Below are 18635 nucleotides of genomic sequence, written 5' to 3' on the forward strand. Positions count from 1 at the left end.
AGAAAGACACTGTAATATTACTAATATTGTAGCAATGCTTCATGAAGGCAATGCAGCGTACATCATCTTCCCTCCATATTTAAAAACGCACACAGCCACTGTATAAAATGCAGAATATTTTATGTGTTCCCCGCGCCAACGACACCCCACTGCTCTCAGTATGTGCGGAGGAGCAATCACATTAATGAGAGTTTGTGTATTATTTTGCGAGTCATGCACTTGAACACGTGCACTCCAAATACAACTAAAGGTCCATCCATCCATCCATTTTCATCCATACCGCTTGTCCCTTTCGGGGTCACGGGAGGTGCTGGAGCCTATCTCAGCTGCATTCGGGCGGAAGGCGGGGTACACCCTAGACATGTCGCCACCTCATCGTGAGTGATCAAAATGCAATAATATAATGTGTGCGTGTGTGAATTTGCGGTGAATTGATCATCAGCCTATGCCCCCCAGCCCCTCGTCCGCCCCTACCCACACGCTGTACATGTGCACACCGAATGCAAACAGAACAATTACATTACAGTTGGATACGCTGCGCGTATGCACATGACGCGTCGTCTAATTTGCATAACTGGCCATAACACATGTGCGTACAAATTAATGTATGGGAAATTCTGTATTAACATTTCAATTATCAACCCAATTTACACACACGCTATTCATGTGCACGACACCGTCGTCTAATTTGCATAGATGCTATTAGAAACCCTAAGTGAGCAAAAACAAATGCTTACAAATACTGTACATATGAACTTCCACAGACAGTCCCATTATAATGTGTTAATGAGCAACTATTTGCGGTGATTCAATTGTATCCATGGCGGGCCGCCAAAAATAAATAATCATGGGAAGCGCTGTAAAAACTTTATCAGCCCAATTCGCACACACGTGCACATACACGCACACACTGTACAAGTGTGCACCCCAAATGTAAAGTAGAGATCACATTACAGTCAGCTATGTTGCGCACATGCTTATGCTCGTGTTTGTGTAGATTATAGTTAAAACCCGCCTCCAAAGCTGTAAACCAAGGGAAACATCGATTTTGCTCCAATCCTGAATATGAAATACCGACAAATGAATAGTGGTCAGTGTTGTGACACCATTATCTCCATAGAGCGCAGACTTACCTTCCTGACATCAGAGCTTTTGGGTTCGGTGGTCCAGGTGATGATGCGAGACACGGCCAGGCGAGTCTCGCTGGAGTTGACAAAGTCTGTCGGGTCCATTTGCCGCGCCAAAGACTCAATGTACTTCAAAATGGCCACCTTCACCTACAGAGACATCATTATCGGTAGCTCCACGAAGAGCATCAAATATGTCTTTTTACAATACCTTCAGGTTTGGGGTCTGTGTCTGATCCACAATGAACCTCATTAAAATATTAAACTGCTGGTCAAACGGGAAAGACTCTCTGAAAAATTAAAAGCATTGAAGTCAAATGTGCACTTCTATAAGATGAAGATGAGTATTATACTGTATTAGGACCTTGTGATGTCCAAAGCTTTTTGGACTTTGGCCTGGACTGAACCAAGCAGGTCTGCACCCATCTTTTTCAGCAGCTGGGTGAGCAGGACAAACAGCCAGTCCTGCAGGTCCTCCCGGTGCACCGTGATGAAATCCACAAGAGTCTCCAGGAACATGCTGAACACCTGAAACATGGTGTGGAGGAACGCATGGCACAATATTGATTACACGGAACAGAATATTCCTGTTTATAATAGTGCAGACACTTACTCTCTGTTAGCAAATCCACAGCACAGCAGCCCATGCAACAAGAGACATTTTATTACATTACATGAATTAATTACATGACCTTTAAAATTAGTAGCAACACACATTCGTAATGTAATTTATATTTGTTACCTTGCTGTGTGGATCCGCAAACATTCTTGTGAAAATTTCACAAAGTCTCTTCAGCTCCACTCGACTACATGGCACAAAACACAAAAAAAACATTGTCAAAAATAAGATTGTATTTTCTCCTATTTAAGGGATTGTATACGGTGGGGAAAATAAGTATTTGACCCTACATGTCATGTTAATCAAAGACTGTACATTGTCTAAAGGGCCATACCAATCCATCCTTAACTTCAAGACAGCATTAGTCCATTACAGGTAGTTAATAAATAGATCAGTGTTTGACAAATTTCACTTGGCTTTTCTAACATTCCACATAACAAAACAATACATGTATACAGTGGAACCTCAATTTACCAACCCCTCTATTTACAAACTTTTCGATTCACTAACATATAGATTGAGCTAATTATACATCCGTGTGTGCACCATGTCTCTGTGTTTGAACACTTCATTCAGTCAGACAAAACGCAGGGCGAGTCATTTTATCAGACACGGGGCCTTCCACTCATTTTCTGCACAGGAGACTTCGTCATCACGTCTCAACGCTTCAGCGTGTGTGCCTTTGTGATTTTTCCCTTTTTGACAAGTTTTGTCCATTTTGATAGCAATACAAGTCCCAAAAAGTCAACAGACCAGCATGGGAAAAAGGAAGGAATACCTGTAGAGTTAAAAAAAAAAAACTATTTGTGAGGAGTACTGTACATTAAACCCGCTCGCAAGTAGGATGAAGAATTGACAAACAGGCTCCGCATTACAGAAAATGTTAATAGGGAAGAGAACATACTTTTCTGAAAAATGATGCCATAGCAGACTTCACAGGGAGGAAAAGACAACAGGTATTGTACCTCTCTTATAGAAGCAAAAGAGCACACGCCCAGCTCCGTGTGGTTGTTTTATTTTTTTTTAATGTTCATTGTTGTAGCAATATGGTTGTTAAAGGAGTATTGTGATTTTGTGAGGGCACCGTAGTGGCTTCTGTGTGTGTGCACGTGTTGCCATAGCAGCGCATAGCCGACAGTGCAGCTTGGGTTTTTAGGCTTATTAATAAATAGAAAGTTGATCCATCAGCCTCTTGTTATGTTTGATATACAGTACTGTATAGCACTTTATTTTGTGTTCAAAGTGTACAAACTTTCACAAGAATATGGACTTTTGTCGAGGCTGGAACCCATTCTTCATATTTACATTGTTTCTTACGGGGACCTCTGCTTCGCATAACAAACTTTTCGATTTACGAACCCTGTTCAAGAACCAATTAAGTTTGTAAATCAAGGTTGCACTGTATATGATTCCTGCTGATGTCATATCAGATCAATATCGGTATCGGTCAATACTCAGGGCTCCAACATCGGTATCATATCGAGACACCCCAAAAAATTATGGAGTATTGATGTTTATTTACAAGAAAACTTCTGGTGTTAATCATGAAAACGGACCCTTCCAAACCCACCTCAATATCCTTTGACCCTTGAGCAGATTCTGAAGTCCCAAAAGACCCTCCTTCCGTTCGGACCAATTGGAACTGGCACAGTGGTTAAGAACCTCCGCCACGTCCTCAGTCTGGCGAAGGTAATGTGGGATGACGCCGTTTCTTGAGCCATACGAGCGCTCTGAGCAGGCACTGGATGCGTCGCTGTTGGCGTCATCATCAGAGTATATTCCTGGTGATTCGTACCGCCGCCTCATTGGCTTCCTCTGCAGGTCAATAAAAGGAGATGTTGAATATGACTCTGTACATTGTTTCTCCCACCAACAACTTGAGTTGATGTAATTTAAGTTTTTATACAATGCCAATCACAACCAACAATTCTTTGAAGCAGTGCTTTTTCTACTATAGGTTTATTGCTACAGTGCATCTGGAAAGTATGCACAGCGGGTTATTTTTTCCACATTTTGTTATGTTACAGCCTTACTACTACTTTTTTCCTCAAGATTCTACACATAATACTCAATGATGACGATGTAAGAAGTTCTTTTTAAAACAATTTTGCAAATGTATTAAGAATAACAAAAATTACATGTACATAAGTATTCACATCATTTGCTCAATACTTTGTTGATGCATCTTTGGCAGAAATTACACCCTCAAGTCTTTTTGAATACGATGCCACAAGCTTGGCACACCCATCTTTGGGCAGTTTCACCCATTCTTATTTGCATCACCTCTTAAGCTCTATCAGGTCGTATGAGAAGCGATGGTTTTGATTGAGGATGTCTCTGTACATTGCTGCATTCACTTTTAACCTCTATCCTGACTAGTCTCCCAGTTCCTATCACTGAAAAACATCCCCACAGCATGATGCTCCAAACACCATGCGTCACTGTAGGGATGGTGATGGCCTGGTGATGAGCTATGCCTGGTTTCCTTCAAACATGATGCGTGGCATTCACACAAAAAAGTGTGATCCTCGTCTCACCAGACCAGATAATAACATTTATCATGGTCTGAGTCTTTCAGGTACATTTTGGCAAACTTTTTTTTACTAAGGAAAGGCTTCCGTTTGACCACTATACCATATTAGCATGATAGGTGGATTACTGCAGAGATGGTTGTCCTTCTGAAAGGTTTATAGTGTGAGTTTATTTTGATCATGCATTCAATTACAACATGATACATCACAATTTGAACTTTCTCTTTTCAACATGTATGAAAAGGAGTAGGGAGAAGCAGAGCTCATTTAATCATACCTCTTTTCCATTACATAGCAATTGCACCACTTTTAAAGTTAAAGTTAAAGTACCCACGATTGTCACACACACACTAGGTGTTGTGAAATGTGTCCTCTACATTTGACCCATCCCTTTGATCACGCCCTGGGAGATGAGGGGAGCAGTGGGCAGCAGTGGGCAGCAGTGGGCAGCAGTGGGCAGCAGTGGGCAGCAGCGGCGCCGCGCCCGGGAATCATTTTGGTGATTTAACCCTCAATTCCAACCCTTAATGCTGAGTGCCAAGCAGGGAGGTAAGGGGTCCCATTTGTATAGTCTTTGGTATGACTCGGCCGGGGTTTGAACTCACAACCTACCGATCTCATGGTGGACACTTTAACCACTAGGTTCACTTCCTGGTCTCAATTTGTTCCCGATATACTCCATTAAAAATTTTATAAAAATAAACAATAAATAGTGAAGTAATTTGTATTTCATATAGTGAGATGAGTAAGATTATCTTTTTTTTTATTTTTTTTTTTTTTTTTTTTTGAGTAAGATTATCAATAAATTCAAAGTGTTTATCATAGATCTTGTTCTTTGTAAACATTTTGAGTTTCAACAGTTTCTTAAACTGGATCATATCAGTACACTGTTTGATTTCTTTACTTGATCTATTCCATAATTTAATTCCACATACTGATATACTAAAGGTTTTAAGTGTTGTACGTGCATACAAGTATTTTAAGTTACATTTTTCACTGAGGTTGTATTCTCCTCTTTTGTTGAGAATAATTGTTGTATGTTCTTGGGTAACAGGTTACAGTTTGCTTTGTGCATAATTTTGGCAGTTTGCAAATTTACTATATAGTTGAATTTCAGTCATTTTGATTCAATTAATAAAGGGTTTGAATGTTCTCGATATCCGACATTATGTATTATTCAAACTGACCTCTTTTGTACAACAATTAGTAACTGAATCATACTTTTGTAGTTATTTCCCCATATTTCTGCACAATAACTCAGATGTGTTGACACGAGCAAGCAGTAGAGAATATGGAGTGATTTTTTTGTTCAATACAATTTTTTCATTATTGATGTATTTCTTGCCACCTCATGTTTTATATTTTTCATATGAGATTTCCAGTTAATTTTAACATAAATTATTACACCGAAAAATTTGATTTAACTTCCTCTTTCAATCTCTATTGAAAGAGGTTCTCCTCTCGCCACAAAGAAATGCTGTAGATCTAACACAGTGACCATCGGGTTCCTGGTCACCTACCTGACTAGACTAAGATAAATGCAGCAATGTACAAAGATATTATAAATTAAGAACTTGCGCCCGCCGCGACCCCGAACAGGACAAGCGGTAGAAAATGGATGGATGGAAGGATGGAACTTGCCATCCAATCTGATAGAGCTTAAGAGCTGCAAAGACGAATAGGCAAAACTGCCCATTTGATTTTTTTAATACATTTGCAAAATTTAAAAAAACAAAAAAACCTTTTCACATTGTCATTTTGGGTATTTTGTGTGTAGAATTTTGAAGACAAATTTGGATGAATTCCATTTTAGAATAACAAAATGTGGATAAAGTAAATGTGTGCACAGCGCAGAGGCACTGTACACACTTTTTTTTTGTCTAGATAGTGTTTGTCTGCTTTGCAAACCTTTTGTGAACAACTCAAAGTTGCAAAAAAGGTTTAGGAGCACGGGTGGATAAGCAGGATCTGACTACAAACACAATACAGCAGGGAAACATTCAAACAAACGAGCACATTTTAAGCTATAAAATGGTAAAAATAAGAAGTTAACAGCAGTAAGATGTGAATGGGACAAAATGTAGAACATTAAGGCAATGGAGCACAGACACAAACAGTACATGGAAGCAAACAAGCATTACAAAGCCTTACAAAAAAAGCGGTACGGTAGTAAATGTTTCTAAGCTTAATTGTGTAGTATGATGCAAATGTGGAATTGCAGATACAGTGGTACATTGTTTTTGTACGCCCTACTTCATTTTCCTTGAACATTCCTCCAAAAAATGATCCGCTCATCGGCGTCTTCGCCAACAAGGGTGTTTAAGTAAAGGTGAAAGACATGTTAATTTATATTTTTCATTCATCTTTTATATGTATTTCAGATTATTTTCTGCATGTAAAACTATAATTATTCTCTATAAAGTCTTCATATCTTTGAGTGTCTGGAACAGATTAATTGGATTAGCGTGACTTCTTACGGAACAAACTGCATCAGTTTCCGTAAGATTTGGGTTTTGCCTGAACTTTTGGAACGTGCAGTATTACTAACAAAAACGAAGGTACCACTGCACACTGTCATCCAACAACTACCTTATTCCTGGAGTCTCCTAACAGCTGAAAATGTCAACAATGAAGAAGAGAGAAAAAAGGTTTAAATTGGAACAGAATAACAAACCACAGTCCTGACAAAGCAGAAGAGGATGTAAGATCTGACTCTAACGTTATTATCACTGAAGTATGTTTTGTATTATGTCGGTTAGCAGTAAAATCACGTATTTGTACTCACCAGAGCATCAGCAACTGCGGCCTCCACCTCAGTTCCAGTGTTAAGGACCCTCATTGCATTTACTGATGCTGAGATTCTTGCTTGGTGGATCAACCCATAGCGATCTATGTACAAAAAACACGTAAATAAAATGACATATGTGACATGAGTACATGACGACTTACCTGATTGTAAAAAAAAACATGAATAGTCACTCATATACAGGGTGGGCCAAAAGTAGATATAGACTTGAAACATACACTTGACTTATCACAATGACATAGTTGAATCAGGTAAATGCTAGAAACCTCTCAAACCTTTGCGACACAAATTTACATCTCAATTTTAGTTAACGCTTTTGAGATGCTTTTAATTGCTCCACTGTGAGAGTTTTTTCCTCATGAATATATAAAAGAAGGGCAATGGTGTTTAGTGAGGTGAACATTCTATGCTGTCATGTGGTCTAAGCCAACGCTGGTGGTATCAATTACATCGCAACGATATTTGATGGATCAATTGGCACATATGCAATAGCTTCTTAGTTTTCACTGTCAATTTTTATAGGAACAGATACAGGTTGTCAACATTTTATGTTTATTTTCACTTCACTTGTGCTTTGTTTGATGCACTGCCATCAAAAGAGAATGGCTCACGCTTGGGAGACACCATGAAGGGCAAAAAGGAAGGGACGCACCAATCGATCAGTCACTGATTACTGTTGGCTGATTTTCATAATAAAAGTATCTGTTTGGCTAGGGCGGATTAATGCCTCTTAATGCTGCTTACAATTTTAAATCACATCTGGCTGATACCTTATTTATTTTTTGTACCTCGGCTAGCAAGAGGCAGCTGGCCGCTAATTGTGTATGTTCAATACATGTGGGGCTGCTCCCCATTGCTAATAATTGTAACCTCCATTGCAAAAAATTTAGGTTAATACATTTGATTGGCATCGGTCGATCTCATTCACAGATGAATGGTATGGAAATTGTCAGCATAAAACCCTGAACATTTCTAAAAATTGTAAAAGTGATGTCGTCTTCCCTCAGTGCAGGTATGCATGATTACGTAATAATTCGCCGTCCGCGTATAACGACTTCTCTTTTGTTACAAGAGCTAATGTAATTTTAGGACAATATTTTCTAACCTTGGGGCAGCATGACCTGTACATGAGATTTCACCTCATATGCAGTATATTATGTTCAAGGACATAACAATAAATGTGCCTTGTGTTTTCTACCTTTGCAAATACACACACACATTACATCTCATTTTAATTCCAGAAGACGACCAACCAGGAACGAGACGAAAGGAGAAAGTTACTTTTCGGTTTTGATCTCGGCCACGGCGGAGCTGCAAGTTGGACAAGAGCATATGTAGAGAGCGACCATTTTAGAGATTACTACAGATTTAAGATGGCTCGGTCCTCTCTCCTGCTCTCCGTCATCTGTATTGCTATTGTTTGTACTTATTCTTTTTTTATTGTATAAATTGTTATTTTTTAATTTTTGTCACCTCTCATTATTTTAGACAGCCTTAAAATTAAATAATCTACGTGGACTCTTCCATCCTAAAGGGAGGGTCTTAATAGTAACCGTGAAATGTCGTAACATGAGGACCACCTGTATTTCTTTTTCTAGCAGAACTGTGCTCCTAAACTAAAAAACAAAACAAAAAACAAGTCCCACAATTTTATCCACCTTGTCTGCTTGTTTAAATACTTACTGTACTTTTGACCTGCCCTGTGTAATAGATGTGAATTACAATTCCCCAAACCCCTTTTTTTTTTAAATGACACATTTAACAAAGGTGTCGTGCAAAATGATAAGGAAAAGCAAGCATCTACACTGATTTACCAAGGGAGCGCCAACAAAGCACCGAAGAGGAAAACAAGATCAATATGCTTTAAATGGAAAGAACTGATCGGCGTGTGAAGACCAACAAAAATGGAGAATGTTGCATATTTACCAGAATATTCAAACAATAACATATTGTGAATAAACTATGTAAGCAAGTCAACAGACTAATAAAGAACACACAAGATGCATTTCTAATGATCAGAACAATTGTGGAAGCATGCAGGTACAACAGACACAAGATGAATGCGAGGCAGGTATGACATCATGCAGGTCACCTGACTGGCCATTGGGGTTGGCTGTGAGAGCACTGGTTGAACGGGAGTGACGTCGAGAGGCTGCAAGACGTCCAACATCCACGCCCCATTATTATCACACACACTTTTTTTAATGTCTTACACATTTACTTTATGCTTTCCATATTTCTTTTTATTTTAGCAAATTATCTTAACCCATAAGAATCTGTCAAGTCAAATAATGGTGGATATAACACATAGAATACATAAGTGATGTTATTTATAAAAGTAATTGATGTGAAACATGTGATATTACAAATATGTTACATTATTTATGATTAATGCATTCATATTTGAAAACAAGTCAATGTGTAAATCTTTTGATATAGTGGCGTAATCAACACATTTGCATAATTGGACACGGGACATTTGCAAAAAGTGAGTAAATAACATGAAAAGCAAGACAAATATGTTTAGGAATACACATTAACCCGATACTAACGATAACTTCTTTTTTTTTTTACTTATGATACAATACCGATATTGGAGACTTGTGTATTGGCCGATACCGTTATTGATCTGATACGATATCAGCAAGAATCATACATCATTTTATTACTTAGTAGTGTGGAATGTTAGTAAAGTTTGGAAAAGGGAAATTTGTCAAACACAGAACAATGGTAGGTATGAAAAACACCAACCTATTTATTATTAACCGTCTGTAACTGACTTACGCTGTTCAAACCCCGGCCGAGTCATACCAAAGACTATAAAAATGGGACTCATTACCTCCCTGCTTGGCACTCAGCATCAAGGGTTGGAATTGGGGGTTAAGTCACCTAAAATGATTCCCGGGCGCGGCCACCGCTGCTGCTCACTGCTCCCCTCACCTCCCAGGGGGTGATCAAGGGTGATGGATCAAATGCAGAGAATAATTCCGCCACACCTAGTGTGTGTGTGACAATCATTGGTACTTTAACTTAACTTTTAGGATGAAGTGGATTGGTAATTGTTTTTGGCGTTATCTAGTGGCCACAATAATTAATAAAGTTAAGCTCATGAGTCATGACACAGTAAGTTGAATTACGAGGACACTTTTGTTACTGGATACTTATCTAATATGGTTCTGCCTTGGAGATTTTGTATGTGTAAGTAATATGCAACCTTATCTATTTGATACTAGTTTATATTAACAAAAATGCTGTTTTATACTCCCAATTAAGGACATTTATCATATACACGTATGTTTAGCTTCCCATGTTTACCTTTTTGTAAATGACCTGACTAAAATACAAGAAAATACCAACCATGTGTACTTATTGGAGGACATTTAGATGTTAATCCGCTGCCAAGTTAGTGATCATGTCGGACTGAAACTGGTACTTTCTTTTTGCCGTTTAGAGTTATTTAATGAAATGGACCAATACAAAGAACAATGGCAAAGCCCAAACAAAAAGGGGGATTGTAGATTTTTAGGGACTGTAGAAAACATTTCTCAACAAATGCAGACGCTAAGATCATCAGTTCAAAAAAAGTGTATGCAAGTATAAATTATTTAGATGTGTCCATAATATATATAACAAGGGTGGGGGAGAATGATCGATTCTTAGATGCACCATGATTGGGACGTGGACGATAATGAATTGATGGACAAATGTCTAAATATCTATTATTTAAATATGTTAAATAAAGTAACGCAGATCCAGCGCGGATACACACAAAGGGAGGAAAAGCCATGCTAACTGCAAGGCTAGCATACATGTGAAGTAGTGAAACGAGTAAAGAATAAATGCCTTCTATAATACATTCTACAAAACAGCAGAGAGTAACCAGCTAAGAAGATTCAATTAGCTAGTAGATTAATAAGTCAGAAGAGAAAATAATATCCACACAGTGCGACAGCTTTGTAGATATGAATGAGCAATAGATATAATAGACATTAATGACCAGCCCGCTTACTGGGATCTATGGTTTTAGAACAAAAGGCACAAAAATTAAAACAAGGTTACTTGCTCGCCAAATAAGATGCAGATTTAATCAAACATCTGGTGTGTAATATTTACAGTATAACCACTTTGTTGAAGTCAACAAAAGGAAAAACTGGCACACTCAACCTAATGGCAATTACTACTTCCTGACTACGGCAATACACTGTAGTCTGTACACTACTGCCATCTTATGTCTTGAAATAGCAACTGTATGCAAAGTATACTATATAACACTTGCAAATGATACTCTGAAGTGTAATAAAAGCAAGACATATCAACTGGATGGCACATTTATTATCAGCTCACTCTTGAATGTAAAACATTTTTAAATTGATTTTATTCTGAAACAATTAGCATTTATTAACACATGAACACACACAATAGTTCCGAAATTTGACTGCATTCAGTACCGGTATCGATTCTCAGGTATTTGGTATCAATTCCAATTTGAAAGGTACCCATCCCTAGTTCAAAGTCATATCTACTATTATGGACACTTAGACTTTATTGTTATGTAAGTCTCTAGATTTCTGTGTTGTGTATTGTTTTTTGTCTTATGATGCCATATACTTCATAGTTTTGTATTTTTTTCTAATAAACTGGGTTTTCATGATGAGTGTACATGAACTTGTCTTGAATAGTATTTGACGTCAATGTGAGGACTTTTTGGGACGAGGTGGGCTGAAGCAGCATGTCCTCATGTCATATCATGTCATGTCATGTCATGTCAGGATGACACACTCAGGTACTCACCCAGAGGAGTGAAGCCCCGGGCAGGGCTGGTGTCGCGGCTGCTCTCGCGACTAGTATCGCGACTGCAACCTTGACTCATGCTGGGACGGGGAATGCGGCTCCGGGCTAGCGTGCAGTAGGGAAGAGCAGCAGGCAGAATAGCGTTTTTAGCACACAGCCTGGCTGCGAGGACAACACAGTTAGATGGACTTGTCAGTGTGCATCCATGTTAGAGGGGCGGAGACGGGAGACAAGAGTAAGAGAAGAGCATTTTAGACAAAATGTAAAACAAACAGGTTTCTGTGGTGGTCTGATTAGTCCTCCTGCTGGCACTGCTAACATGAGGCAGTTCAGTATTCAGTTAAAGCGTTATCCTGTGATACATTTTGTACATGTAAGATGATAAATAATGTATCATCTATTTATGTAATTGTTTTTTTTTTCAATTAATGATGTGAAGTGAATTATATTTATATAGTGCTTTTCTCTAGTGACTCAAAGCGCTTTTACATAGTGAAACCCAATATCTAAGTTACATTTAAACCAGTGTGGGTGGCACTGGGAGAAGGTGGGTAAAGTGTCTTGCCCAAGGACACAACGGCAGTGTCTTGGATGGCAGAAGCAGGGATCTAACCTGGAACCCTCAAGTTGCTGGCACGGCCACTCTACCAACCGAGCTATACCGCCCGTATAGCTGGATGATGGAATCCATCAATGTAATATTCTTTTTTTTTTATATATATATACTGGTTTAAACACCTTTCCCCTTACATCACCAATAACTAAGGCTGTCAAAGGATTTTTATTTTTTTAATCGAATTATTCACATTTTGGAATTTGGATAAATCATGATTACTCACTCGCATAATTACAATTTGCTTAGGAAAAGAGCCCAATATTTGTACACAAATGCAAATGTTTTGGTCAGAGTGCCATAGTGGCCCAAATCGGACTATTTCCAACTGACTGTTAACACTGCAAGTAAAATATGATCTTTATCAGACTCCAGTGTAAACGCACAAAGGCCCTAATGTGGCCTTGACGTCACTTGCATGAACAGTTCGTTAAATGAAAAAAAGTAAGTTGACCGGATTCCGTAAATTAACAAGGAAGTTGCTACTATTACTACATAATTTAAAAAAATAAAGTTTCATGATTAATCTAAGTGTAAAAACTATAAATGCGATATTTTTTGGTGACTAATAACGAGTTAACTTTTTAATTTCGACAGCCCTACTAATAACCTATTTATTGTTTCACACTCTTTATTCTGTTAAACAGGGGACATTTAAACACAGAGAAGTGAACAAACAATCAATAATTGCTATACCATGTAAAATGGTTAGGATTAAATAACATCTGCTTCTACCTACTCCTTTTTAGGTATGTTGACAAATGCAAACATCTGATGTACTAAATGCAACTTGCTAACAAATAAATCATTGCTTATACAGTACGGGAAGGGATTCATATGACCCTATTCCTGGGTGGCTTTCGCGTGAGAGGAAGGTGGGGGGTTAGTCATTTTGCAATGCAGTCTGCTAAAAATGATGGAAAGCACCACTCTACATAGCAACTGACGCTGTAGTCAAAGTTTAAATAGCCACAATACATATTTTAAGATATTCAACACTCTACTGCCACCTGGGGGCTAAACTGCACCCCTCCAATTTGTCACGTTTAATGTGCCAGGTAAATCACAATGAATGGGGCCATATGAATCTCCTTATAACTGTACCTATAGTCAAAGAAAATGTCATTAGTTGTATACCACCAGTTGTATTCGTTGTACATTTACACCAGTAGGGGGCAACACTACAGTCAGTATTAATGTGGAGTCATGATCAGACCTCAACCTTAAAACCCTCATATCAGTTTCTGATAATCTGAAGTACACCCATCCATCCATTTTCTACTGCTTGTTACTCTCGGGGTCACGGGGGTGCTGGAGGCTATCTCAGCTGCACTCGGGCGGAAGGAGCGGTACACCCTGGACAAGTGTCCACCTCATCGCAGGGCCAACACAGATAGACAAATAACATTCACACTCACATTCACACACTGGGGCCAAATTAGTGTTGCCAATCAACCTATTACCAGGTGCATGTCTTTGGAGGTGGGAGGAAGCCGGAGTACCCAGAGGGAACCCACGCAGTCACGGGGAGAACAAGTCAAATAATGAAAGTCTCATGGTTAGTGGCAAGGAGCAGTCTTCGCCATCATGCTCCAGCCACAACCTGTGCTGACTTGTCATCAGTCTGTTCAACGTATTCTGTATAATGTAACAAATAATATTTAATAAATTAGTGGGCTCGATTGGCAAAAATAAAGTGTGACTTTTGAAGAGCTAAAACCAAACTTAAATGCTGTAGAAATTCAAGAATTGAAAAAAGTTGAAGAATGTGGGGATTCTGGTCATGGAAAATGTGGAATTATGTAGTGGGCATGTTTGGAATGTAAAAAATAAGCATGGAAGTCATTAAGGTGTCCAATGTAAAGTGAAAGTATACAGTAATGGCCACTATGCTAAGTTAGCATGTTATAACCTAGAAAAGAGTGCTACGCACTGCAAGTACTACAGCATTTATATTGTGAGTTTACATTATGTCATGTAAGTTTAAACTATTTAAAAAAATACGGAGAATGGCTCAAATGCTCACAGCCTAGCAAAAGAGAGCAAGTACTGAAAGTGCTACAGCAGTTATATCGTCATTTTACATCATGTCATGTATCCTCAGGGCATTCAATTCATTGCAACTGGACTGTTCAATTTGTCTTAGAAGACGTTTCACCTTTCATTCAAGCAGGCTTCTTCACTTAATGCTCATAGACTTGAATTTGTCAGATCGAGTCTATTCTAAGTGTGATTGATTAAATGCCCTCAGAATACAATGACCTGGATTAATGACAACAACCATAGACATCATGTCATGTAGGCTGATACTATTTCAAAATGATGTGGAAAAATTAAATGCAAACAGTTAAAATGCTATCGCCTAGCAAAAGAGCGCGCCGGAGAGCAAGTGCTTCAGCAGTTACAGGTATATCGTGATTTTACATCATGTCATGTAGGCTTATATTATTTCAAAATGGGAATGGCTAGCATATAGATTAACAAGAGATTGCTGTGCAGAGTGATATAGTAGTTACATCCATCCATCCATCCATCCATGTTCTACCGCTTGTCCCTTTTGGGGTCGAGGGGGTTGCTGGAGCCTATCTCAGTTGCATTCGGGTGGAAGGCGGGGTACACCCTGGACAAGTCGCCACCTCATCGCAGGTCCAACACAGATAGACAGACAACATTCACACTCACATTCACACACTAGGGCCAATTTAGTTACATTTTATTTATTTATTTATTAGCCTTTATTTAACCAGGTAAAATCCCATTGAGATCAAAGATCTCTTTTCCAAGGGAGACCTGGCCAAGAGGGCAGCAGCAAGGTTACATTAAAAACAGTAAACAAATACATAAAACATCACATTTACAACATTAAAACTTGCTCACATAACACATGTGCATACAGACAAGGTAGACTGCAGTCCTTTCACAGAAGCTTTAAACTGATTCAACGTAACAAGGGTTTGAAGTTTAATATTCGATTGTAGGTTATTCCAAGCCTTCGCTGCTGAAAACCTAAATGCTTTCTTGCCCAGTTCAGTTCTTACTTTGGGGACGACAAATTGCAGAACATTCATTGAACGAACATTGTGACTTCCTTGTTTCTTTGTTAAAAGACAAGACGGATAAGATGGAGTGATACCCAGAATGGTTTTGTAGATGAAAACATACCAATGATTGAGGCGTCGAGCACATAAAGATGTCCAGTTAACCATTGAGTATAATACGCAATGGTGAGTAAGGGGAGCGCAGTTGGTGATAAATCTCAGTGCACCGTGGTACACACTATCCAGCTTGTGGAGACAACCAGCAGTAGCATTCATGTACAACACATCTCCATAGTCAATAACAGGTAAGAAGGTTGTTTCCACCAATTTCTGTTTCACAGTAAAAGAAAAGCAAGACTTGTTTGTTGACATTGAGATTTTAAATCATGCAAAATAGGTTTATACTATTTCACAATGAGAAGAATGGCTAGAATGCTAACAGTTAGCATGTTATCACCTAGCAAGAGAGTGCTATGTACTGAATGTACTACAGTAGTCATATTGTTATTTTATACCCTGTCCTGTAGATGAAGAAAATAGCTAAAATGCTAAATATTAGCATGTGATCACCAAGCAAAAAAGCGCTAGTAGTGAAAGTGCTACAGCAGTTACAATATATCATGATTAGGTCATGTCATGTCGGTTTATACTACGGTATTTCAAAATGAGAAAAATGGCTAAAATGCTAACAGTTATCAAGCTATTACCTACCAAGAGAGTGCTACATACTGAATGTACTACAGTAGTAATATTGTGATTTTATATCCTGTAAGTTTATAATATTTCAAAATGTGGAGAATGGCTAAAATGCTAACAGTTAGCATGCAATTGCCAAGCAAAAGAGTGCTAGTACTTAAAGTGCTACAGCAGTTATATTGGGATTTTACGTCATGTCATTTAGCTTTATACTATTTCAAAATGAGAAGAATGGCTAAAATGATAACAGTTACAATGCGATCGCTTAGCAAAAAAGTGCTAGTACTAAATGTGCTGCAGCAGTTATATCATCATTTTACGTCATGCAATGTAGGTTTGTACTATTTCAAAATGAGAATAGCTAAAATGCAAACAGTTAGCGTTCTAACACCTGGCAAAATGGCACTAAGTACCGAGAGTGCTCTATGTCCTGAATGGTTTGAATATGTTAAGAATTGTGGACGGAGTAAGACTATTTAAGACCAACGAGAAATCCAGTTATGGAAAAATAATGGGAAAATTTTATTTTATGACAAATTAAACATTTGGGGATGTGGAAAATTGTTATGGTTGATTGACCTGTTTGAATCGGTTGATAAATGATACATTGTGTGACTTTCAGGTATACTTTGTCAAAGACGCAAATAAAGGTCCTGCTTCATAACAGTTGTGTGTGTCCTGATCATACCTATGCCAAGGCGACTCGGGCTAGTCTCTCGGCTGCATCCTTGGCTGCGAGGGATCCTGCTGCGCTTGTCAGCTGGCGTGTTGGACACGGACACTGTGGTGCGAGGGACGCGACCATGGCTGCCGTGTCCAAGCAGCTTTCCTGGGGAGCTGGAGCGACTGCCAGCTGTGTACAAGAAAAGACATGCTAAGAAAATCGTAGCATGGACAATATTCTCACATTCCAATAAAAAGTAGTAATTTAGTACTTTTTTTTACCAAGCTCTGAACACCTTCTACAAAGGTAAGGCTAATCAATGGATTTTTCTTCTCTAATGGCCATAATAATGTTTTGTATACAACCGACACAGTAGTAACACCAACAGAGAGACTGAAAAGGTGTGTTATTGTTTGTGCTATGGCACCATCTTTCACTTTAAGCAAGGTTTGTAAGTTTTACAATATAAATAAAACAAGTCATACTTACTAAACCGTCACATGTTTGATAGTCTTGTTTTCATGTATTTTTACGTGCTTTTAAAATGTAATCAAGTTAACATCGTTAGCAGTAGCTAATACATTTACACGTGTCTGTGTTAGTATTATTAACTTACAATGGCATTCTTTTTGTTTTGTTTCAGTTTCACAAATTCCTCAATAAATTAACCAAAACGGCACCGTGGAATTATTAAGTCTGTTTAGCTGATTGGAGAGTTAGCTTCTGCTGCTTGTGGGTCCATGACAATTACTTTTCTGTTTTGTTTGTTTTCCATGTTACAGGCCCCGTTAGAAACATTTTTGTAAATCTTTATTTACATACCTTAATTGTTTCCTGTGTAAATATCTAATTTCACAACTTGTATATATGTGTGTGTGTATGTGCGGCTTATAGTCCGGTGCAGTTAATATATGGGGGGAAAAAATTATAATTTCGTGGGTACGGCTTATATACCGGTGCGCTCTATAGTCCGGAAAATACGGTAGTAGGAAATTCCCATATGTTTACATTTTCTATTAATCAACAAGAATTTTCATAATTATGTCGTTACAGGTAAAAGTTGTTAAGCTCTAATGAGCAAATACCTTCGCACAATGTTGAGTTTCAATGCAAAAGATGTGAATACTTTTGGACATCATTTTGTACTTTATTTTATTTTTATTAATTCTGAAAAACTTTTCAAAAAGGCGATGTTATGGGAGGTTGTGTGTAAAATTTGAACGACAAAAATGAATATATAACATTTTGGAATATAGCTCTCATGGAAGTACACCAATCTGTTTACAGATAATGTTGGAAAGCGATCTGTTGCAGGGGTATGTTTTTCAATTATTCATCAATTACTGTCATCAAGCTTTGACATTTAAGGATGGCAAACATAATTAAAAAAAAAATCTTGCTCTGTTTCACAATGGAAATAAATATTTTTTCCCTGTTATAGGAAAGTTTAGGGACCAAGTAGCAGCATAGGTATAAGTGGTACCTCGGTTTACGAGCTGTCTTTTAGCTAATTAAATGCTTTATGCTGGTGGACACCAGCAGTAAGGGATGACGTCAAGCTGAAGAAGGAGTCCTATCAGGTCCTTTTGGCTCGTGGGACTCCAGAGGCAGTGGACAGATACCAAAATGCCAAGCGGTGCGCTGCTTTGGCGGTCGCGCAGGCAAAAACTCAGACATGGGAGGAATTTGGGGAAGCAGTGCACTGTCAACACCGTGTATAGTGTGGATGGTGTGCTACTGACCTCGAGTC

At 38.4% G+C, this 18635-nt stretch overlaps 1 protein-coding gene across 6 annotated transcripts in view; it reads right to left on the reverse strand.

Moving 5' to 3' along the window:
- The window catches only part of clasp1a (cytoplasmic linker associated protein 1a), a 168266-nt gene that overhangs the window by 34964 nt on the left and 114667 nt on the right, over positions 1-18635 (reverse strand). For 5 of the 6 annotated variants that reach the window (XM_062067771.1, XM_062067770.1, XM_062067773.1 and 2 more), the window contains 10 exons: positions 16910-17074; positions 11875-11979; positions 9176-9235; positions 7063-7166; positions 6867-6890; positions 3317-3561; positions 1870-1933; positions 1492-1655; positions 1339-1417; positions 1134-1277 (listed from right to left, as the gene is read on the reverse strand). In XM_062067771.1, the coding sequence (XP_061923755.1) occupies positions 1134-1277; positions 1339-1417; positions 1492-1655; positions 1870-1933; positions 3317-3561; positions 6867-6890; positions 7063-7166; positions 9176-9235; positions 11875-11979; positions 16910-17074 (1154 nt within the window). Of the gene's footprint in view, positions 1-1133; positions 1278-1338; positions 1418-1491; positions 1656-1869; positions 1934-3316; positions 3562-6866; positions 6891-7062; positions 7167-9175; positions 9236-11874; positions 12037-16909; positions 17075-18635 lie in introns of all 6 variants that reach the window. The other variant, XM_062067768.1, reaches the window with a different exon arrangement.

This window comes from Entelurus aequoreus, linkage group LG13 (genome assembly GCF_033978785.1).
Source record: "Entelurus aequoreus isolate RoL-2023_Sb linkage group LG13, RoL_Eaeq_v1.1, whole genome shotgun sequence".
NCBI lineage: Eukaryota > Metazoa > Chordata > Actinopteri > Syngnathiformes > Syngnathidae > Entelurus > Entelurus aequoreus.